The sequence below is a fragment of the Pseudopipra pipra genome, chromosome 3 (assembly GCF_036250125.1).
Source record: "Pseudopipra pipra isolate bDixPip1 chromosome 3, bDixPip1.hap1, whole genome shotgun sequence".
Lineage (NCBI taxonomy): Eukaryota > Metazoa > Chordata > Aves > Passeriformes > Pipridae > Pseudopipra > Pseudopipra pipra.
In genome coordinates, this window is record NC_087551.1 from 10,094,274 (window position 1) to 10,119,504 (window position 25,231).

Here is a 25,231-nt window from a genome sequence, read left to right on the forward strand (position 1 = left end):
GGAAGATAATTATTTTTGTAATATGTGCATAACTCATCATGACAGAAGCAAAGGAAAATTTATTCATGCACACTTATTTCCAATTTGAGGTGCCTGCCAACCACGATGAACCAAACCCACCCCTCAGGCAAGCAGAAAACCAGGCTATTGTTAGTGTGTTCCTTCACTGGAGCACTGCATCAAGGGCCAAGGGTGGTGGAGACAGTACTCAGGACTTTATCTAAACCAGCCCCAACATAAAGCTTGAGGTAATAGCTAAAAATGCTACAATAACATCAACTTCTACAAATTGTGCTACTTGTTAGGTGCAAGGGAATACTGGAAAGAATCAAGTTTTCAATTAAAAAGCTGTCCAGTAACCTGCTTGTTTGGCTCTTGTTAAGGGACTTGATAATAAGGTGTAAAAACTGTACAGAAAAAGGATAGATTTTTATCAGGTTTTTGTTGTGAAGATTTTGAGGATTTTTGTTCTGATGGTAGTTTAAAAAAGGTCTTATGAGAAGTGTTCCTTCTTTCTTCTACCTCTTAAAGAGCAAAGCTTGAAGTGAACAGGACTAACAGTCTGTGAAGCCCAGCATGAAAATTGAAGCCCCCAGGTCCTTTGAAAACTTACAGAAATGCCAGGAAGGTGGCCCTCCAGCACCTACATCAGGAGCTCACAGCCCTGTGCCATTTGCCTGTCTCCTCTCAGCTCCTTTCTGCTGGAGAAGTGAAGGCAGATAACTTATAGGAAATAAAATAAAAGGCCCTCATCAGGGATAAGGATTTTCAGATTACATCTTCCAGAAGCTCCCCTAGATCTCACTGGGAGCTCACCTAATGCAGTTGTTATTCAGATGTTTCGGAAGGCCAGGACTCCACCTGACCAGTCTGTGTGCCTGTGCCTCATCCCCTCGTCCTCTGTGAGAGAAACCAAAGACTGCTATGAAAGCCTTGACATTTAGGAACCACAGCACTCCAGAAACCTCAATGCTCCTGGCAGCTCCTCACTTCTTCTTTGCATTTATCCACTTTAGGGATATTTTAAGGACAGATTTCAGGCAAATGCCTTTGGCACTTCCATGAGAAGAGCAGTCTCCTCCCAGTCCTGCAGAAATGGGTGCAATGAGAGACTTGTCTCAAAGGCAGTGTGGAGCTCAGCTCACCTCTGGAGATACCCCACCGTCACTCCCCCCATCTCTCTCCTCTGAGAAGCATGCTCTTCAAGCATTTAATTCACCTTCTATTGTGGGAAGTTAGAGCCCAGAAAAGGCAGTGTGGGTGTTTCCACCATCCAAAGGCTGCCTTCTTCTCTCTCCTGATCTCATCAGCCTTTAAACAGTTCCCGAATCAGGATATGAGTCTTATTTGACCATTCTTGCATTTGTTGACTGTTGGAACACATCATTCAAGGAAATGAATGATTATATAAATCATCACATATATTGATATGGGAAAATTTAAGAAATTATTGTATTGGTGTTGGTTTTGAATAAAACATAAAATAAGTATTTTTTGTTAGTTTACCCACACGCAACAGTGCTGGCATTTTAATGGAACATTGTAACACTGTGTCATACAATATGTCTGTTGGCTTTTCTACTCTCTGTCAGAGATGGATTTTTTTTTTCCACAGAATAGTGCACAATCTTAAACTTCCAAGTGGAAATAAAACATATGAAATTACTGCCAATACATATCTAAAGAGCATATTTTCTCCACAATAAGTAAAGTAATATTTTATGATGACCAGAGTACTGTAATTTGTAAATGTAAGTTAAATATAAAAATATGAAAATTGAGGCTTGGAATGTCACAACACTGGTGAAGTTACCAAAATTTATTTGCACAGACATTCTGCAGAAGTGCTAACTGGTGCAATCCAGAACTGCTGCAGGCACTGACAATGTTTCCATCCATTTCAGTAGGAGCTACGTTGCACCAATAATGCAGAAATACCTTAAAGAGCAGTTACGAAAATGGCAGAAGCAGCCAAGCATTTATAAACCTGCATTTTATATATACTAATTTGCAATGAAAAATATTTTACGACGACAACTCTGGAGGCCTGTTACCTGCACTCCCAGTATTAATAGGCATCTAAAGAAGAAAGAGTCAAACACCTAAATAGCAGAACTGAAAGTTGCCAAATCAAGTGTTCAAAAATTATGGTTACAAATACATTTTTAACTAGCTCACTTTGTATAATTGTATATATATACTTTTGAAGAAAAACTGATGTCCACAAAAAAAGCCTAACTCCAAATTACTGGAAGTTAATGCTTTTGAGTCCTCAGTCTGAGTCACCTAAGATCTGCCCTTACAGAGAACTGGTTTTTTTATGATAGTTCATGTGACACAAACCAGCACTCTTCCAGCTGCATGGCATTACAGTCAAGACAATAGCTGGCTGGATCAAGCTGTAAACTTGGAAAAAAACCCAACAACCAAACCACCACCAAAATCTAGTTCAAGAGGTTAACATTCACTGCTCCTGGACAGCATTCAGTTGCTCAATTGTCCCAGAAAGCAGTGCCTTTCACTGACCCTTGGCTCAGCACACAACCTGGATTTGTTCCCTGTGGAACAACATATACATGAGTCATGAGCTTTGCAGAGAGACCTGTATGTGATGATGTGTTTCCACTCCAGCAGGTGCTTGGAAATAGGATAAGGCAAGAAGTAGGGTGCTGAGGTTGGGAGCAGCTCAGCTCTGCCTCCAGACCTGGGCATAACTCCTGCTATAGGAACACACAGGCAAACTATTAACTTACCTGGTTTTAGAGCTAAAATTCTGAAGGAAGCATGTCTCTTAGAGAAAATGTAACTATAGAGCAGCATCTAAATCTTTTTGTAAGCAGTTTGACTGGCTTGTTACCAGAAAATGGGCACAAGATACTTCATTCAGAAGGGCAGAAAGCCACACATAGAATAAGGAAGGGTTTGGTTTCATCTGTAGTCTCTGTATCTAAAAATAGACTCCTGTCAGCACCAATCATGGGAATAATATGAAGACGACACAATCAAGTTAACAAACACCATTTAAAACTCATGCAAACAGTAATAAGAAATTGTTTAAGTATTGTATTAAAAAATGGAGCCTATTTTATTCTTTAACACTTGAAACGCTGCAAGTTGACTGACTTGTCTGTGCTTCCATATGATTATCTCACTGTCACTCTGTTCATATTAAGTGTGCAGCTTGTGTTTCTTCCCATTAAAAGAAAAAATGTTTTTGGGCTGCATGCAAAAGCAGATTTTCTCAGTGTCTTTTCTGCACAAGTTTATAAGAGTAGATATCTTGCAATTCTATCCAGTACCTCCCAAGTCTTCCTTGGGCTTGATGAACTATTTGTCTGCATAGGGAGTGACAAAGTGACAAAGATCTCATGCAAATGAGCTGCACAATTCCTTTGCAGTGAATGTGAAGCTGAGAAGGAGCAAAATCACTAAAGATGTTCCAGAGAGCCAGGAAATCCTTATGTGAATGAACAACTGGAGATACTTTTGATACCAAGAGAGTGAGTGATCTCCATCTCCCATTTGGAGTTTAATGTCATTTCTCCACTTAATTGCATTACTGCACCTGTGTTTTAAGATGAAGTCTTCCTACTGTTTGGTCACATGAGGTTGATAATGCTGAGGTAAATAAAAGTGGAGAAAAGGAGTAAATGGAGCCTATGAGATCCCTGAACTCTTGGAAAGCAGTGCCTAGTGCTATATGGAACGTTACCCTTTCCACTAAACCTACCTGAGTGTTTCGCACTTTATCGCTAAGCATTTATTCTGAGTTAGAATAAATAAGAAGGAGAAAAAAAATTTAAAAATTACATGTTTTTTCTCATTCCCTTGAGAAGTGTCTGAGAACTTCTCTTCTTTCATAAAGTAATTTGTACCTCATTTGCTGTTTGAAGGACAAACTGTCTATCAGGCATAAATCTTTCTGAACAGCCTGAACAGAAGCGTTGCAGATACACAACAGATTACAAAGGATACTGGATGGAGATGGGTTATTACATGTCATGCAGAAAAAGGATTCCGTGTTTCTTATTACATTTCCTATAAATGTTTCATTAGAGCTTAAATCAGCTAGCTTGTCTGGCATGAAAGGGCAGACTATCACTGGGCATGCAAAACAATTAGTTTTAAAATCAGAGACAGAGAGAGCTTAAACAATGATGATGACAAAACAGAGATGTTACTACTATTGGCTTTGGACTATTAAGTGAATGTGTATTCTCCTTTTCCACCAACTTAAAAGGTCATCACAAGCTCTTGTCTACAAGCGCCAAAACCAATTCCTGTATTTTCATGATTACCAGCAATACCATGACTTCATAAAGGCAAGAATGGTGTATACATTAATGATAGTCTTAAGCTGATTTATCATCCTGCCCTGGTGCTATATACTTTCATGAGTTGCAAGGTATAATTAAAAATCCATTCAAGGTAAAGTTCAAAAAGCATCCTGTGGTCTGATATCAACTCCATGGCTGTTCACACGTATTGCCAGAGAAACATCTATCCCCAGGACTGGAGTGCAGGAGTTTCATTTACTGAGAGATACTGGGTAGCCCAGTAGGCAGTAGGGAGATGGAGCTCTGTGAGCTCCCAAGTCCCAGGCTGGCAGCTACTCAGCCTGCAGCAGTTACTCTGTAAAACATGTCTAATGAACACAGGTTTCCAGACCTTGAAGACAGGAGAAAGGATGTGAGACCAAGCTGGATTCACCAAACACAACATACCTGTTGACATTCAGTAGGATAATAGTAACTACAGAAACCTGATAGATTCATGAGCCATCAACATGAGCTTTGGCAAAAAACTGAATATACCAAATAACAGGAAAAGCCCTTCTCAGAATTGTTTCCTGAAAGGGAAGGGCATATGCTATCCTTCAAAAGAGTGAATGAGTAATGTCAATCTAGTGCAGGGACTATTTTCTTTTCACATTTAAAAATAACTCTATGGTTGAGGGTGATTATCTGTTCCCTCCTGTTCCCTAGTAAATAATTTTTCACCTCCCACACATATTCGGTAACATTCCTGCCTCCTCATTTTCACAAATGCAATAAAATCCTTGATTGTGCAGAGACACATGGCTTTTGCTTCTTTACCATGACACATAGCTGACAGCTCCAGAACTGATCTTATTTTGAATAAACTCAACATAATGCAGGAAGAGAAGAGATACTGAGACTGGCTGAGATTTCACCCAGCTGAAGTTCCTATGCATATTTTGTAATCAGCTAAAGCAATGACAAGCACTGATATGCATGCTGTTTACTGGTCTGATACCACATTTTGAGCCTGAACTTTTGTTCAATTTTTTTTCCACAAAGTCAACAAGTGGAAGAAATTTAAAGTCTCTATCACCTCTGTGAGAGGCAAAACCTGGTTATCCAAACCAGGTAAAGGCCACTAACACATGCATGACAGCAACAAGCCCAAGGCTTCAGCTGGGCTTGACAGCACTGTAGCAGTTTGATGACTGAAGAGCGTAATTACAGCTTTGCAGTTTGTCAGACTCACCCAAATACAGTGAGCCATAAAAATATACCGCAGTTCTCAAGTCATTCGAGATGATTAACTGTGGGATAATCCCAGATTTCACAGTTTGCATTTTAAAGACCTCTCTGATGACTCAGATTATTTGGAGGAGGTATGGAAGGAAGACAGGAGAGAATAAAGATATCCCTTTAGGAAGTGCAAGTAGATAATAAAATTTGGAAGCAAAACTTCCTCTAAACTCGTGTATACTGAGCTAATACTATGGGCTGGAGAGCTGGCTGGACCTTCATGGAGAGTTACACCTTGCCTTATCTATACAGATAACTGACCCTTCCTCACCAACACAGGTGACACAGGGACATCCAAGTGATCAAAAGAGTCTGGTCAAGGGGAAGACATTAAAGAGACTTGGAAAGGCTTTGCTACTACAGGTAACTGACTGCTCATCATTTAATGAACTTGCTGGTATATAGATGTTAATGACAGCATTTGTACTTCTTGCCTTCACCAAATGTGATGAACGCCACCAGCATGTGAAAGAAACATGAGCTCCAAATACTCTGTCAAAGATTTGCAGAGGAACTTTTGGAATATTTTTTCTTCATCTCTGAAGTTCTAATATTAGTGCTGTGTTTGTATAGTCAAAAGCTTAGCACTTCTGCTCCACAGATATTTCCTATGACAACAGCCAAGACAGGGAACTGAACCTGCTGAAACAATTTACTTTTTAGTCAGAGTTGTACCAGAGGCTTTCTGTGCCCAGCAAACTTGGACAAAACACTGAATAACACATGTTATTTAATCTTCCTTTCCCTAACTTTACCTCTATAGGACTATTCCCCCTACATAAGGGCATGTGCTAAGTTCATGTTTGTTTAATGCCTATACCTTTGAGTTGCTAAAAATTGTTTCTACTATTGAGTAATAAACAAGCTATATGTGCCAACAGTCCAAGTCCTATTTGGACACTATTTTATATTGTAGTGTGAGAAAACTTTATTTTCTTTTCTTTTAAATGCCAGTACTTTTCCAAATTTCAAAAAGCATTCCAAGTAAAATGCTTCTGATCTTAGGGCAAAACAATTAAAGCACAGAAAAAAGACTGTGCTTACAGAAAGCTTTCTGCATTGCAAGTGACCGTGCAATATTTTAACACACCCAGTCAGCAAAATTTTCCACTGTAGTGGCAATACAATAAACCAGGACACTGCACCTGCTTGGGAGACCTCCCTAATGTCTCATATCCTCCAAAATCCTGTTGAAAAAAAAAAAAAAAAGCTTTCCTATAAAAGCTAATGTCAGCATAGAGCTCCACCTTCCCTCACAGCCCTACAAAAACTACAACAACCAAACTCAGCAGTAACGTGTTATTTCAGCACAAAAAAGACATGAATGAAGCAGACAGACATATTTCCTTGGATGCAGATCTGTAAAAAACACCTCTCAATGAGCAATTTGAGCACAACTTCCATCAAGCAACCTGATGAAAATCTCCACAGATGCCTTCGCACAGCCTGGTAGCACCAGAAACCTTTTCTTTGGCCATTTTGCTTTGACACAAGGGCCAGTCTCCACCAGAAATCAAACAATGTGCCATATTTTTCATTCAGCAAACAGGACTGAATCCCATTTCAGAGCATTATAAAACTGCTATGCTTTGATTTCATATATCCCTGGTTGTGGTTTTGCATATTAAGAATAACTTGTGAAGTATAGTTGTAGTCTTCCCTACCATTTTGTTTTGCAGTGAGCAGACACAGATTAGATTTCTGGTCTCATAATCTTTAGCCTGAGTGAGTGGTAAAACGACAACAAGATCAGAGCCTGAGTGGACAAGGACATGTGCACAATCTGGCTGAGTAATTACACAGTGAAATTATATATATGACAAGTAGTTTCACTCAATTCTTAAATTAAAGTAGAGCGGCTCCAATACAAGGCAAATCAGAGGATAATATGCATACACTGGGCAAGATATGCTGTAAAGAAAGCCTTCTGTCCTCATCTTCCTACCTTTAAAACAAGCAGGCAGCATATGTGACATTCATTTCTAAGGAAGTTCCATTAACTTAGACTATTAAATGCTTATTTTGTTTAAAAGAAAAGCACAAGTGGTGCGAACTGCTGAAACACTGGAGTTGAAATCCACACTGACAGAAGTTAGCTGTTGTAATAATAAAATATCCATGTCTCACATTGCCCTCTTCAACTGAAATTAACTCAGATTTTCCCTTGACAAACAGAGATGGATGTGCATATCTAAGTATTCTTAGTCGGAGCATTTGTAATAAATAGTTAATCTGAATTAAAGTAGACTGTCTTTTTTTTTTTTTAAATTACTTCAACATAGGTATGGAATTGGACACATATAAATCCCAATACAAATAAACAGTATCCAGTACTAAGCTCTTAAAACCCAGATTTATGACAGAAATGTGGAGACAGACTCTTCAACAGGGGCAAGGCTTAGCAGCATTAAAATAGATCAGGACAAAGCACTGTTCAATGTGATTTTCTTCCTTCTCGATGGCATATCCAGCTGGCCTGTAACATTGGTTACTAGAAGGCTCTTTTCTTTGAAACTGCAGTTGCTGTTACTGTTGTCATTAAATCCTTAAAGAAAAAATACAAGCTCCTACTGCTGCTCCCTCCCCATGAACCAAGTGAATAGAGACGAGCCAACACCTTATTAAGTGCAAGCAAAGCTTTTAAGTTGGCCTGCAGAAATAAATAGGATGTTTACAATACACGGAAAGGCACTGTTAAGAAAAAAGAAGAAATTTTGGTATGTAAAGCTTACCTTAGGAGAGGAGGAAAGCTCCCTTGATGCAGGAATAGCTGACACGTTGTCACCCGTGCCCATCTCTGTCTTTGGCAAGAGGTTTGGGGGTTCAGGAGCCTTTCTTTTCATCTTCTTTTCTGGTTCTTGCAGCAGAGCAACTTTAATTAAAGCAGGGCTTGGTTTTGGTTCATAAAATGGATTTGATCTAATTAAAAGAAGGGAAACACATTTCTTTGCTATCTCCTTGAAAATTAAATCGAAAATAAGACCTGTTTAGAAAAGCCAATGACCAAAATGTTTTTATTATACCACGTAAGAATATGTTTTACCTTTAGATGCTTTTAGATACTGTTTTATACAACTGAAAAGTGAGTTACAACAGTTAAAACTTCATTGTCATAATTTCCATAAATTTTATAAAGTCCTGTAAATTGCAGAAGTTTTACCACTTGCATAAAGCTAACTCTTCAATTATACTTCACCATCTATCAAAGAATGCCCTGATTCTACAAGATCAATACCAACAAATTTGAGTGAAGTTGCTGGCTGTTCAACACTCATAATGAACAGAATTAAGAATGCTTCATTATAACAGAGTTAAGAATAAGGTCACTGGTACAGTCGTGCTTCCACTTCCTCACTCTTGGCTGTCCAAGCCTGAAAATGTTGGCCTCCATTAGATATACAATCCACATCGAGAGTATTTCAAACTCTGTAGCATAAAGGCACCACACCATTTCAAGAACACTCTCTGGATAAGTCAACAGTGTAAGAAGAGCCACAGTTGACTTGTATATCTCTCTCTGCAGATACCAGTAGCCATCATTTGTCTATTTTGAAAGTGCTTTTTATAACTAAACCTTACTTAAGAAACAAGCAGATACAGTCCAAAGAATTATTTTTAACTCTAGCATTCATGTTCCAACTCTGCATTTGTTCCACAGCATTGCCATATTTTATATTAGTTTGATAAATCAAATATCAATCAATAATACAACAATAATGGCTTTTTCTACACACTTAAGAGGAGTCAGCAATTTTGTATCCTGGTAAGGATATTTGTGGGAACCTTCTTTGCACTGAATTATTCCACTAATAATATTTGCTTTTCACATTTTGCAATCCAAAACTGGATGGTGAGTTATGAAATGGATAAACTAATTAATTCCTTTCTAGCCCATATTTCCCCTGCAAGATATATTTATCATATATCTCACACTATGTTTACGTAACTAAGTCAGAGTGATTCCCAACAATGTATCTACATACAGTTATTGTATACACCGTAACTAACCACGGAAAATAACCTCAGTCCCTTGAAGTCCCTTAGAATTCCACTCTAGATGGAAACAATAATGCATGCAGCATCAGACAAGAGCCTACCTAGCTAGATCCATTTACAAATTCCCTCTCGGGATAAGAGTTATGAACTAGTACACGCTGTTTTTAAATAACTAAAACAGCAGAATTTGGGGACAAGTGAAAAACCAACTATTCATCCAGTTGCCCTTCACACAACATGAAATTTCTCTCAGTTGTCTGTAATTTTAGTATGAAAATGTCTTTCAGTCTCATAGACTGATTTTAGAATTTATTTTAATGCAGTTTACTCATTTCACTGAGAAAAAGGAAGCAATTAGTAATCCACACCACAGAAAATAAGTCTGCTTCTAAAAGGCAAAGTTTTCCAAAGCAGATAAATGAAAATCAGGCATAAAACCTCCAGACCTTTCTAAGAATCTGCTCCTAATAGAAAAAGATATCCAGATCCTGAAGCAAAAGGAAAGACTAACACAAAAATAACTCATCTGTTGACTGAAGGCAACTTTCAGGTGTTCCCACTTTGCTGCCCATCAAGCAGCAAAGCCACCAGTGCAATCAAAACTAAAGGCAACATCAAAATAACAAGGTAATGGGAACAGATGGGTGTTTGGAGACAGCAGGAAAAGGAAGGTATTCAGGCTGGAGTGGAGAATGCATCCAGCTGTCAGTAGCTCTAATTCAGCTGACAGCCCAGCTCAGCTGCCTTTAGACACCAGAGAGTTCAAAGGGAGGTGAAAATGAAGATAAAAGAGATAAAGGCTGAAGAACAATGCATTCTATGGGACAGCACAAGGTTTGATTTAGTTCAACAAGTCTGCCTTCGGAACAGCCAACAGGCACAGCATGTTTGGCAGGAATTCACCTCTGTGTACTCTGAATTAGAAAGGTGTATTTTTAAGGTGTTAAAATTATTTTGGTGTGAAAAAAACCCCAACACCTTATCGATGAGAGCAAACAGGTTTGGAAGAACTATTTTTTTAATTTTTGTGCTCCAGAACTGGTTGCACTGCATGCATCAACCTGAAGAACTGTACCCTCTGTCTGAACCAGAAGGAAGTGCTAAAAGGAGACAAGTCACTGCCCTTTTTTTTCTAGAGAAGAACAAGCCAGATAAACCCTCACATTTTAGTCACAGAAACAGACACATACATGCACAGAACAGACACACACACGTGCTACTTTCTACCTTCCCCCTGCACTTTTAATTCTTCTTACAAATATTGAGACAGATTTTTGATAAATTTATTTTAATACAGAAAAAAACCACCAAAATGTTTCTTTCCTGAAGAGGCTGTGAAGTTTGAAACCATAAAAGTCTGATATATGTCGCAGAGTTTGGTCCAACGGCTTCCACACGGCTATACAAGAAATTAAGGCCATGAAAAGCCTGGCTGAAAAAAGCCTTAGCTGGAAAATATGAAAGCACTTTTCTCTGAGATCAGCCCCGTACTTTTTGCTTTGGTGAAGTTATTTAATTGACCCACATAGTATGATTTGTCTGAAGAGATACTAGACTGTCCACCACAAAATCAAAAAATCCCAGACGTGACAAACGACCTGGCATTAAAATATCACTGACAACGTGGCTTGTGGCTTATTGTGCAACAGGCAGCTTCAGTAGATGGCAACTCGATAGTCTTGCCAATTAGACAGCATAATTCTAAGCCATACAATGATTAACGAGATAAGAAGCCACAGAGCCAAATGATATTGGAAAGCAAGTTTTATTCTGACCAATTTAAAAGTTATTTGGATCAGCGTTACCAGTTAACTGGAAAAAAAAAATCAACATTTTATTGAGAAGGAAACCCACAGCTGTCAGCATGGCAGGGTTAAAAGATCAGGCAACACTGCCAATCAGAAGTACTAAGGTTGAAGGCATTATACATTAAGTAGTTGTGAGCTGTGCTATTTTCAAATAATTGAATTTAATTTCACAAGGTGTGCTGTCCTTCATTAACAGGTTGCCACCCACCATTTTGATTTTAATGTATAAAATTCAAAAAGGCAAAAGCAGGATTTTCCACTACCATTCAAATGTCCAAACTAATGAAAGGCAAATGTGTTCCTTATCTCTACCTAGGTAGAGATCTCAATCTAGTCAGAGGAAGTATGTTTTGAGAGCATAGTTTTACAGCAGAATAAATAAATGTACTGGTTCATCTAAGTCCTTCAATGTCTAAGACCATGCAATGTCTCATGATGCTTATGCTTGTGACTATGCTTTGCATGTGTTATGAAATATTACTTATCTTCACAACCATTAGTGAAATATGTTTCAATGAAGCAAATTACCCAAGATAAATCCTTCACAGAGGCACAGTGAGGCTAAGTACCTTTTACAAGATTACAATGAGAGTCTGTTACAAAACTAGCATCAGAGTTCAGCTCTTGGGGCACTTTGTGTAAGCTCCAAGTCCAGAATCAGAACTAGGGATCTGCCAGAGCAGAGTGGGACAAGGGTCCAGATGTTAACTGATGTGTCCATGTTCCCAGGATATATCACTGCATTTCACACAAAATATAAGAGGAAAATGCCAAGCAGTACATTAAATGAACTCCAATTAAACATTTAAGACATAGGGATAAAAATACATTGTAGTTCCTGAGTGACAGCAAATGTCTTTCAGGAGCCTTCCATTTCTCATGAATTCCACCTATCATGTTCAAAACGACACCTGGGGAAAGCACTTGACCAGTGAAACAAAATGAAACGAAATTTTAAAAAGTCAAAAGACAAGACATTAGGAGAGAGGTTGAAAATAATATGCAAAGTTGTCTAATGTCATGATATGACTCAGTTGTTCAGCCTTGTCTTGATTACACTGCTCAGGCCAAGTCAACACATCTTAAAATAGACATACAGCAGGAGAAATAACAGGGTCCAGAGACGTGCAGTGGAAATGATTAGAGAGATGAAGAGACTTCTGTATGAAGAGAGATTGAAAAAGTTAACTCAGACAAGAGATAAGTAATGGTGAACAAGCTAGAGATAGACGAGACAACAACTGTTTACAGCAGGTAAATCCAACACTACTAATTGTTGTTTTGATAAGCCAGCAGAAGAGACAGGATGGGATTGGAAAGGTAATTTATTTACAATCAACAAAGGAAACACATTTCATTTAAGATCTTGGTTTTTTTGTGGAACTCTCTGCCACAAATTGACACTGAAGGCTAGACTTTAATAGCTTTGGAAGAAGATTACCCACTTAGGTAAATAATAAAAGCATCAATATTCACAGTAGATAAAAATCAATACACATCTGGACATAAGCTTTCATGATTTAGGGCACGCAAAAACTACCAAGTGGCAATGCCAAGAAAATTTTTCCTTTGGTGCTCACCATACCATATCTTAGCAGAAACTTTCTGCTTAAAGATTTGAAAATTAATGACATGAAGTAAGGTGAAACAGTGTTTGTAGGTGTGAGTTAATACCACGTGTCCTGTGTTCCTAGACTGGAGTTTTATCATTATATTCATTCCTCCAGAGCATTCAGTATAAAAATTCAAAGCTTTCCCTTACCACGCTCCTACCCAATACATTCAACATATGGTTTCCAGGTCTTTTTCTATGACATGTTGTTTCTACAGCTTGGGAGAAAAATGTGGAGAGGAAGGTTACTTTGGTGGTCAGGACATAAAAAACTTATGTGAAAGATGTAAAAAACTGTTTTTACAATGTTTATTGACTGCTTATTCTTCCATCTTCCCAGGGGACGTTGCTTTATAATGAAAACACAACCCAGCTTTATGTTCCAGTAGATTCCACCTATGGGGAGTTTATTTTTATCTTTGGTTAAAAAAAATAAAAATATAAACCAGAGAAAATTCTTCACTTGCTCATCAATGAAGCTTTTTCTTTTTCTGCTTCTCTCAATCTTTGCTGTCCTCTATACCTACATCTTAATGGGTGTAAAGTATACTTTTTTTTTCTCCCTGCAGATTCTGGTGACCACAGAATGACCAACAATGTCTGGTGTGACCATCAGGGTGATCACACTGCACTCTGAAGACACAGCAGCCAGTGCTTTTTGTTCTGGCACTGCCCTGATAAATGGAGCTTGCAGAGGCATCATCCCCAACATCCTTTATTATTTGTTTGATTTATTCTTCATGGACTAAACAACAACATCAAATCCACGGCCACAGAGCTTTAAAAGGAAAAAACCCCTGCTGAATCCTTTATGTGTTTCTATTAAGAGTGCACAGGGAATTCTTCAATTCCCTAGAACACAGCTATAAACAGAGAAACAAAAAGATGATGATACAATGAATACCTGTGCTAATATTAAAAGTAATGCAAATGTCATGCCATGATAAATCTCAATAAGTAATGTAAAATTAAATGTTAATTAGAATTGTTGTCTGTAAAATCGCTTGCATGTAATCACCATAAACTGTCTCATGAGTGGTGTGGTTGGTGACTAATGACCACAAACAAGGAGCAAGGATACACCTTCCAACCTCCCGAGCTGTGCAGCAATTGCAGAAAACTTTCACTCCCTGTTAGTTTCTATACTGTAATACAAGGCAGTTAGTGTGTGTTTATAAAAGTTTTCTGGGTGGTCATGATAAAAGGAACAACCTAAGTAAGTATATATGGTGCTAACTTTCTCATATAAAGATTAAATTTATGGGACTCTCAAAAATGTGCTAGGCAGATTGCAAAATGCTCTTCCTTTTTACATACTGCACCAAGATGAAACAAACTCTCCATTATGGTTAACAAAAATTATTATTTTATGTAGGAAAAATAATGGTGAAAAGAAGAGGAAGGATCAAGCTCTTCTGCTCCTTAATTTTTGGCTCATTTGCAATTGTCAGGGCATGAAGTGCCAGAAAGGTACACAGACTTGTTCCCTCTCAAGTAGTTTGCTATCAATAAGGCACAGAAGAGTTTCTTAACTGATTCACTTCAGGTGAATAACATGACTTGGGGGTATGGTATTTTCCGCTGCTGAGCTGCCTAAGGATCAATCTGTCCTAAGGAAGTGATTAAGGATCACCATGGTTCAACCCAATACACCTCAAGATTAAGCCAGGGATCCCACTAATGCTTCCAAAGCTGCTGAAAGATGAAGAATCATACTTACTCATCTAGCTCTTCCTCTTCGGCTTTAGAGGTATCTGCATAGAGGTATTTGCTCATATCCACTGGCCTGACGTTTTTCCTTTTTGCAGGTTGTGGAGGAGAATCTCTTGCACTTCCAAGTGCTTCAGACACGTGATCTGGCTCATCAAATGGGTTTAAGTAGTCTGGGGCATCTTCATCCTTGAAGGGATTGTAACTGTCCGCATAGAAACTTTCTTCTGGTTTTGAAGACGAAGCTATTTCAGGGTGCAGCTCTACCAAATAACAAAAAAACATTCAACAGATTTAACAAAGAAAAAAATTGAAACCATTTTATCAGGCATATGAGAAGGTCTGCTTTTTAACTCTCAATACATAAAGTATGCCTTAGGTGAATTTTCATGCTCGTTTAGTCAAAAATAGGCCTTTCAAAAGGTTGCTTCATTTAGAGTATATTCAATAGGTTTCATTTTCTCACTTACTAAAGTTCTTTCAACCTAAATAGTTATTAGTTTCCTTATTTGTCATACACATGGTACTGCAACATTTTAAAACATTTTCATAGACTATTAGTGAATTTGCATCCTAACAAAATGTCCTTAATTATTTACTTTAATAACGAAAAAAGATAGTCTGTATTTTATAACATTACTGGATTTAAAAATGGTGATAGTAAGTGGGTGGTCTTTTCATTTCTTAAAATGATTGAACTAAAAATCAGTTATTAGGTATGACCAGTAATTACATTTCAAAACACGTGTGCTCCTGGTAACAATACACAGTCTCACGGTAAAACTGAATTTAAATTAACCCTAAGGAGACAGACAATCAAACTGCTTCTCTTTTATTTGGGTTGTACAACAAAAAGTTACTGGCAACCTAGAGCTGCATGCAGTTCTCTGTGTAAGGTCCTTTCTGTAGTGTCTGTTACTCTAAAGTGAATGGCATTTGGATATTGAATAATACAAATCCCCATATAGTAATACAACATTTCTTACAAAGACACTTAGTCATGTTAATCTTACTGTTTCTCTTCCTGCAGCATCAAATAATGAGAAGCCCAGTTCAATACTGGATGTGATGCACTTCCAAAATCTATGCAAATAGGAACTTCAATGTAATATCATTAAAACCTAACTTTCAATAAGCATTTTCACATTATTCTTAATGAAAAGTGCTTCTTTTTCAGATGTATGGTTACGAAATTGGACTAAACATACCTTTAAGCCTTAAAAGAGGAACGCTAAAAGTTACTTGTAACAAGAGTCTGAACAATAAAAAGATGGAGTTCCAAGTGGTTTTCTTCACTAAAGAAATATTTGGTAACACAAAATCACTAGTCACACAACTAACAAATGGAGGAGGCAGCAAAAGAAACAGCAGTGTTTTTATGTGGGTTTAGATGGATGATGTACTGAAGATGCTAATCCTGGTGAATTGCTAGAAAATATGAGTGTTCCCTACCCTGACAGTAAACATCCAGTTCACCGTCTCCTGCCATTAGCAAAGCCCAAGGTGTGACCAACTATAACCTACAGTGTGAACAAGAGCCATTCCTAGTTGGACAGGAATATGATCCCTAGTTGCAGGTAGAAACTTCACCTATCTATGCATTGGAACAGTCATTACTCACTAGATCAGGGCAAAGGCTCAGAGCAGGAAAGGCTTTAGCTCTTCTCAGGACAACAGAAACCTACCAGGGACTGGAAAGATTTCATTTTAGAAAGAATCTCACAGTTCTAATGGTCTTCTTCTTGATTTTTGCATTTGAACCTCAAAGACTACATTATTGGATTTTCTTCTACACTCTTTCTAAGGGTCCATTTCTGAAATGATGGATCATTTCTCTATGGTCAGAAAAGTAGAAATCAAATGGGCTTGTCTGAAATAACAGAAAAAAATTAATCAAAATCTTATCTAAGCCCAGTGTGGACCCTCAGGAGATAAATCACTCATCCAAGATTGAGGTAGAGTTCAGCAGGGTGAAACAAAATAAAATTATTCTTTGCCAGACAATACTGCAGGTTTGTATTGGGTTTGCATGGCCAGGTTTTCGTAGCGGGGGGGGGGCTACAGGAGGGGCTACTCTGAGAAGTTGCTGGAAGCTTCCCCCACGTCCGACAGAGCCAATGCCAGCCGGCTCCAGGACGGACCCACCGCTGGCCAAGGCTGAGCCCATCAGGATTGATAGTAATACCTCTGGGATAACATATTTAAGAAGAAAAAAAAAGTTATGGGGGACATGTAATTGCAGCCAGAGAAGAGTCGAGTGAGAATATGTGAGAGGAACAACTAAGTAATCAAAATGCTTGTAACTAACAGTAAAAAACCAAACAATCAGGGTGCAATAACAGTGTTAGTTAAACCTAAAATATAGGTTCTGTTACTGTTTAAACTGGTTAAGCCTCACCTGAGTGTCGAAAAGCAACATTTCATCTCTGAGGAGATGATCATATAGACAAATCGCTGCAGGAAAAATCAGGGGGTGTATTTGCAGTATGTCAGTGCAGGTGTTCACTCCTACCCCAGAGTAAACACAACATGCTTATCCCTTAAGAAAAGGGAATAAACTACTGGATACTTATGCTGGGAGAAAGAGTAGTTACTGCACAGCAGGTGATGTGTACTAAGCTCACACCCCAGTTTATGTGTGGTGATTTGCTCATAAGCCCACATCCTTGTAAGAAAGCTCTTTCAGAGAAAGCCACAGTGAAATAATGTTGAAGGTCTATAACTTAATTTATAGGGGAAAACAAACCATTTTAGGCAGAATTTATTAAAAACACAAATATGATCAAATCAAGCAAGAATTCTTTGACAGTACTACAGATTAAATGTATCAGAGCAAAGCCCAAAATTTAAAATGTATTTTTTCATTTATTTTAAGCTAAAACTGAAGATTCTAAATAGACTTACTTTCATCATGCTAGTGTCCAATGCAGCTGGTCATGGCAAGCTAAAGTTTTGCACTTGCTTGCCCTGAGATGTCCTCAGTGTGGGTATCTGCAGTTGAGTTGACCCCTTTACAGCTAAAGCTTACAGGTCTATGTCCAACCTGTTTTTAAAATCAGGTGAGTCAAATCCCCCCCTTACCATATAGACACACTGCCTTGAAGCTTATGGTAGTCAGAATACTACCCAAATGTTACCCACACATTTTGTAATCTGATAAACTAGACTAAGCAGAAGTGTTTTGGAGATCTCCTCTCAAAAGATAGTTTCATACAAAAAGCAAAAATAACCTAATGAAATGTAGAAATAAAATGACTGATGTCTTCTTCAAATAGTGTAGCTTATTGACAAAGCTTTAACCAAACTTTTTACTACTTTAAACTTCGCTCAAATATCAAAATATTTTATCAAGAGAGTGGAAAACTACAAATAGCTGCTTCTGCAAGTCCACATGATGGATCATTGCACCTGCACCTGAATCTGTTCATAAATACACATTATCATATCTGAGTGAAACTTGCTGATAACTCACAATCAGCATTCAAATAAATATTACAAGAAGGAAAGTCAGTAATATACCCTGAAGTTAAAAACATTCAGGGAAACAATCTCTTAAAACCACAGTGTAAGCTTTTATTTTTAATTTGCTTTTAAGCATCTCCTGGAAACAACGAGTTAAATCCTTGTTTAAATCTGATGAATTTTAAGGGGCAATGCAAATGGTTTTTGCAATTCTTTCTATTTCAACACTATGGATCAAGCGCTGTAACTCTCAGTAGGACAAAATTCTTTCTCTTTTTCATTGGCTCAACAGTAACTACAGGTTTGGCCTTACACACACAGCATTGCATATCAGTGCTCAGACACCTCTGGCTTGTTATTAATTAAAATTTTCCACAAAATCCTACACCCAAACTAAAATTGAAAAAGCTTCTGAAAATGTCACTCTCAAGACACTTTTACAGGAAGAATTTTGTAGAGGCTCAGCTAGAACCCACTTAACTTGGCTACTCATTCTCTCTATTCTTGCCATCCAGGATACTACTTTTCCCCTCCTTCTGCTTCCTTCAGTGTCCCCACTGGAGAACCCAAACAGGCTCTCTCCCATGGGGTCTCTGAAACTCTCTAGGACTAGCTTTTGTGTCAAATGCTAGTCATCACTTCAGGAGCCTCTCTATAACAAATTCAGTTGTTAGAACTGTGGCTCAACAGCACTGCTCTTAAAACCACATCCACTGTCACCTTTTCTGTAACAAAGACTTATTTTCTCAAGGACCTAATGATGCTGGGAAGTGCATTTTGGGGGACTAAACACACAACAGCTTAGAAGGGGCTTATTTCCCTCTTCAAGCCGCTTTCACATTTGGAAGTCAACACAGATTCCCCTGCTTCCCCCTCATCATTAATCACAGCTGAAAATACAGGACTCCAGTCTTTATTGGAACTATTTTTTTTTAATTGCAGTTCTTTACATTGATATAAATTAAAAAATAATAAAAAATAACATAAAATAAGAAAAGGAAAGGGGGAAAAAGAAAAAGATGCTTGCAGTTTGGCACTTCAAGAGTCAAACACAAAATAATTTTGCATGATTAAGTAATAAAGCCACAGGGGTAGGAGGGACAAGAAGAGAGGTAAAATTATTACTAAAGCAGAAGCACCAGCTGCTCTTGTGCCAGATTCTGGAAACATTACTTGCCCTAACTCCACTGAGAAAGACTGCTTATGATAGTAATCACTCTGGCACTACCTATCTGCACAATCAGCCAGAGCATCTCCAAAAATCACCCTGCCCTTCAACCCACTTGCCTTTTGTAACGCAAACATATTGTGACACGTCCCTTAAAACCAAACAAAACCTCCACCAAAACATCACACATACCACTTTCCCCTTGGCAGAGGATGAAAGAACAAGCCACATGTGAAAGATACTCAGTTACGCCACTGGCTGCCCGAGCGGCAGGAGCACAGGCACGGTGGGGATGTGAGCAGCCTGACAAACAGCACAGGGTAAAAATGTACTGCCCAGGACTTCTAGAAAGCGTCATGACTGGCATGCCCACAAACCACTGATGATTTTCTGTGTCTTTTATTACACACTCACATTACTTTTCAGTAAGAAACAGGAGAAGGGACAGAGTCTATTCTGTCTCTATTAGTTCTCCTCTCTATTAGTTCCTGTGCTGCTCTCTCTGTAGAACTATCCTAGAAAGATTCTGAGTTTGGTGCTGCATTGTGACAGTTTACATGCTGCAGGGAGCTCAGAAGTCCACACACAAGGTAAAGAAACACACTAGTGAAGTAAATGCTGTTCTAAAATGGCAAGGGGTGCCAGCAAAAAGTTAGCCTCCTGTCTCGAGTGTGTTGAAGGAAACTTGTATTGGTCATATACAACTTCAAAATTTGTATTCCCTACCTACTTAAAAAAAATTCTGGAGTGCTGAAAGTGTGTTGTTGTTTTCTACTTGCATTTTTTGTAGATGTTGACTTCCCCAAGTAAATATTTTGCACAGAAATTAACTGATTTTAGAGTTCTGTTCTACTATGACTAAAAATCCAAAAAGTAGTCTTCATATGATCATCTACTGCTTGTCTAGTATAAAGCTGCAGATATACTGTTCAAAGAGTTTATTTTTGATTTTCCCAGATTTCTAATGTCTAGCTGACCTACTAGATACAGAGGGAATAAACCTCAATTTGACATGTCAACCAAGAAACACACCTGAAGATTTTTTTGAGGTGAGTTTTTCATATGCACATTCACTCCATTGTGTGTATAAGACAATTTACACTAAGGACTTTTTAAATCCCAGCAGCATCTAGAGCCAGCTTGCTGATGACCCTCTGCCATGCACCACACCCACAGTGTGCACACGGACGCTGGGAGCGCTCATGCCTTTAGTTTCTCTCCACCTCGCATTCCCAGGGTTAGATGATTATGGGATTAGGAAGATAGAGGGAAAGTAGCTGGTTTGTGAGCAGGCACAAGAAATATCTGTCTAGGAAACAAGTATCTACTGGCAAGTAATCCTCCTTTCCCTTTGAGTGACTGTCAATACATACATATTCATACCCCTGAGTGACTCCAAGCACACACGGTACAGGCTTGATAGGAATATCCTTGGAATATCTTTGCCAAATGGCACATCATGCCTCCTTGCATCTGATGGCAAAGTACTCAGGAAAGGAGGCTCCAGCTGGCTGCTCTGCACATCTTGGGGAAATTAAGTAACAAATTCTACAGAAGACTCTGAACTTTCGCAAAGTCTAAATTCCAGATTAAGCCTTGTCCAGATAAAAAGATAAAGAGACTAACATGTAGTGAATAGAAAAATACTTCATCCCTGCACGCATAAAAGGTTAATCTCTTGATTTAAGCAGATCACAAGACAAGTGAAACAAGTAATGTGACTCTTTAAGCCTGTAGGAGAAAGTCTGTCTTAAACTCCTGAACCTCTGTCATGTTCTCTGAGCTTCTGGGGTGGCCGCTAAAAAGGTTACATTCCCTTAAGGATACAAAAGCAAACAAGCAGGCATAGTCTCAAAGAGTTTCCTAGAAAGAGATGTCAGTAATGAAAGTTCCACTGAGGTCTCAAAACAGAAGGAATGTCCTAAACCATGAGTGAATGATGGGAAACAAACAGGGCAGCCTTCTGCAGCTGGGCAACAGGATGAGAACAGTGATGATATTGTATAGTTCAAAAGGTAGTCCAAACCAAAGGTAAATCTCCCCAAAATGGTAAGGTCCTGGTGCTTCCCATGTAGACACCGGTCCAATTAGCCATAGACGTACACAGCAGATTCCTGCTGTTACTGAAGATTCATCTTCTCTATTTTTTCTCAGCACCCTTTTTTCCCTTCCTCAACTTTTTGTGAAGGACTGGAGAAAAGGCATATGTCAAGAAGGCCAAGAAAGGGGAGATGAACACAACCAGTGCTCATTACAGGTCTGGAGCAGAAGACCCAGTGCTTCTCAGAGGTGTCTGAGGTGAATAGAAGAATCCCTGAGGAGCCACTAATCATACAGTAAAAGCTTTAAAAATGCCACACCAGATGTCCCACTCTTTGCCTGATAGCCTGGAAGCCCTCAGATCTTCCAATCTGCTTTAGTGTTCCAGGAAGACACACTATTGTCACATGAGCCTGACAGAAGGTGCATCCCTCCCAAATAAAAAAACATCTTATGACACATTGGGAAGAATCTAGTGACACCCTGTTTGTCACAATCACTGTCATGTTATTGTACGTTGACTGCTGCATGACAGCGACAGTGTGTGGGAGGAATATTTGGTACACACACACCCAACTCAGCACTGCTGCCCACAGCTGTGAAGATGAGACCCAACAGTCTGATCAGAGGTAGACCCAGAAAAATGGAAAAGTGTCGACGACTATGACTGAGGATGACAGTATAGGCTAGATGTCACCAAAAGAACCGGAATCAACTGAAAAAATACATGCCCCTCAATCACTGAGAGTGTATTAGGAACATAAGCTGGCTGCTGTTTTGGATGCAGGCTGCTCATACTGAGCTTGCCATGAGGTATCAAGCTACTCCAGTGCTAAGAAACAACACCAGTTTATAATTCTCTGTCCCTAAAATGAGAAAGAATTGAGTCTTTTGTCCCCTGTATTTTGTGACCACAACACCCACTGCCTTCTGCCAGAATGGGTTCTCTCTGGAAACGAAAGCTGGGTTTGGGAGACAGCAGTTTAGGTAGGACGGGACTCGTACTGCTTTCTCCATGGAGAAGAGAGCTCTTCTTTCTAGAGCAGAGAAAGGAGAAAGGAATATAGGTTGAGTCTCTTAGAGCAAGTTGTGTGTGGACTACTAGATGTGTGAAAATAGGTGATTTATATTCCTAGTTATTCTGCCTCCTTCCATGATCCTAAGAGAATTCACTGTCAAGGAAAAGACAGGAAACAAAGCCAAAGATTAGGACACCAGAACCTAATCCATAGATATTGGTACCTACAAAGATGAAACAACTCACTTCTGCAGCTCCAGAAACATCTGACAACTTTATAGGAGGGAGAAGGTGCCCAGGATAGTGACTTTACAGCTTCAATGGCTCAATACAGAAGACAGGGCAATATCCCTCTTTCACAAATACAAGCTGTGAGACTACACCACAGTCAAAGTATGACAGGACTTGATCACCACCCACATGGGCGTCTGTGGAGTCTGAAGGCAGAAAAACTCTGTTGTGAGTAAACACTATGCTTGTCCAAAGAAAGTGAGAAACCACAGGTGGAAACTGCAGCTCAGAAGTGCATCCTCATTAGACCTGGCATTAGAAATCCCATGGCTGCACCCTGGACTGCTCCCACTCACTTCTTCCTTGCCATGACAGAGTGGCTTGGTATTTTCTGGAGGAAGAAAAGCCTTGGAGCTTTGAACAGGAAAGGCTGAGTACAGCTTCAAACTTGGGAATTAACTATGAATTGGCTTTTCGAGCAGCTGCAAGCCAGAAGTCACATGTCCAGCAGATGGGAGCCTGCATATCTGAGCATGGAGCTGAGGACAGCAGAGATGCTTGCTTATCCTGGTGCTCCTTTCTGGCCTTACGGCCGAAATCTTATCAGATTAGAAATTTACAGGGGTTGTATATCTCACTCAAATGGAACAAGAATGGGCATGTCAGTCTGGAAAGGGGATTAACACCTAGCATGTGGCGCAAGGTACGATGCCAGGAGGCTTAACTGAGGAAGCCATAAAAATATAAAAAAAAAAAAAAGGAAGAAGAAAAGAGAGAAAATTAAATTGTAATAATGAAGATTAGTGCTAACTAAGAATATCTGTGATGCAGTGAATATTGCAGTGAAGGAAATTATGATATTAGCCATCACCCACGTGGAATAGAGTCGCTTGACAGTGTGTGTTTTGACAGTGTGTGTTGCTCATTCATATCACATGAGTAGACTACAAGTAACACACCTGACAGGTCCAAAAGTCTCTGGTTCAGCTGGTAGCCCCCAGTGGCAAATATACAGGATGTGCCTTAATACAAAGCATGAGACTCAAAGGATAAATCAATTTTCCAGTGGCAACTGGATCACTGCTATTGCTACCTCAGTGCTGCATGCAACAATTCTATTTAATCAAAATAAAATTTTTCATTTGTAGTCCTACAGAAATACAAATCATGTTTCACTAAGCATTTGCAAATAGCGATGAATTAAGTAAAATAAATTCATTACCTTCTACATCGGGGTCTCCAAATGGATTTAATTCTGCTGCATCAGGATCACCAAAAGGGTTTGTGCTGGAGTTGGCCAGGTCTTGCTCCCCTTCATCCAGAAAATTAAGCTTATTGATAAGCTCTACAAACAAGTTAGAACATTGTTTTAATATAGATACAAACTGTTCATCTAATGTATTTGAAGCTCAAAAAGCTCCTTGTCAACAGTTCCTTGAAACACTGCACCAGGGTATGGCATGAACTGCACGACTAAATTAACACACTCCAGTAGGTACACCAACAAAGGGAAAAAAAAAGTGAAATGAATGAAATTTCTATTTGCTGATCAGAATATTATGTAACAGAAATAACTACTAAGAAAGTATTTTATTTTCTTCATTAAATAAATGTTGCAGAACATCTAACAAGCTAAATACAGTTATTTTGGTTCTACAAATACATGTTAACTATCGGCAGGAAATTTTAAATTTTTGGATGTAACGTGAACATAAAAGCAGAGAGGGGACATTTTGTCACGTTGGAGAGGTCAGGTATTACTGACTATAAAACTAATGTTTTAGGCTTAGGGTCTGGTGGGGTTTTTTTACTTTTTTTTTTTTTTTTTAATTTTTTTTCTTTCTTGTTCATTATCAGATGACAACGGAGCTGTAGCGGAGACAGGCTCTTTCTCTATCATGTTGTTACCTGTTGGATGCACTACAAATTACTGAGAGTCATGCTGGGTGGAAGCACAGAGATAAAACTGACAGCTGAATACAGGCAGGAGTCAAAAGGTAATGGGTCACAGTAAATACAATCAGAAACAGAAAGAAAGGATGAAAGCTCATAGACCTTCAGAGGAACTGGCTGATTTAGCTGAAGGCATATTTGCTCGCTTTATGCAGTCATCTTGATCTTCATCTAAGCTGCTCAGAGCATTCAACTGGTTTACAATTTCTGTAAATAGAAGCCAGTCAAGACAAACGTAAGGCAAGGGCATTTAATGAAACAGAAGTGGAACGAACACTGTTACTAGAGAGAGAGAGCGAAGGAAAGAGGGCACAAGAGAAGACACTTAGAGTTAATTAAAAGAAGAGATTTAGAACGAGTCCTTACAATTATATAACTACAGCAAAGTACCTGTGTAGGTGCTTCAGTGATAATTTAACGTGAAACCCAGTTAACAGACATAAACAAAACCTAGATTTTTGGTGTCAGCAACAGTAATTAGTTTTATGAGGACGAGTATGCACATCGGTTCAAAACTTAGATCCATGTACTAGATACAATTTAAAGACTTTTCCTGCTTGTGAAGAAAACCTGTATATTAAAACATTGTCAATCAACACAAAACAGGCCCAGAAAATTTACATTCCTCCCAAACTCTTAAGGCTACAGAAAACTAATATATACAACATACATTTT

The 25,231-nt window shown here is 38.8% G+C and overlaps 1 protein-coding gene across 18 annotated transcripts in view; it reads right to left on the bottom strand.

Moving 5' to 3' along the window:
* EHBP1 (EH domain binding protein 1) overlaps positions 1–25,231 on the bottom strand; it is a 212,299-nt gene that overhangs the window by 99,733 nt on the left and 87,335 nt on the right. For 14 of the 18 annotated variants that reach the window (XM_064647676.1, XM_064647675.1, XM_064647688.1 and 11 more), the window contains exons 8-11: positions 24,659–24,763; positions 23,826–23,948; positions 14,695–14,947; positions 8,291–8,477 (exon numbers count right to left, since the gene is read on the bottom strand). In XM_064647676.1, coding sequence (XP_064503746.1) covers positions 8,291–8,477; positions 14,695–14,947; positions 23,826–23,948; positions 24,659–24,763 — 668 coding nt within the window. The remainder of the gene's footprint in view (positions 1–8,290; positions 8,478–14,694; positions 14,948–23,825; positions 23,949–24,658; positions 24,764–25,231) is intronic. The other 4 variants (XM_064647690.1, XM_064647689.1, XM_064647683.1 and 1 more) reach the window with 1 other exon arrangement.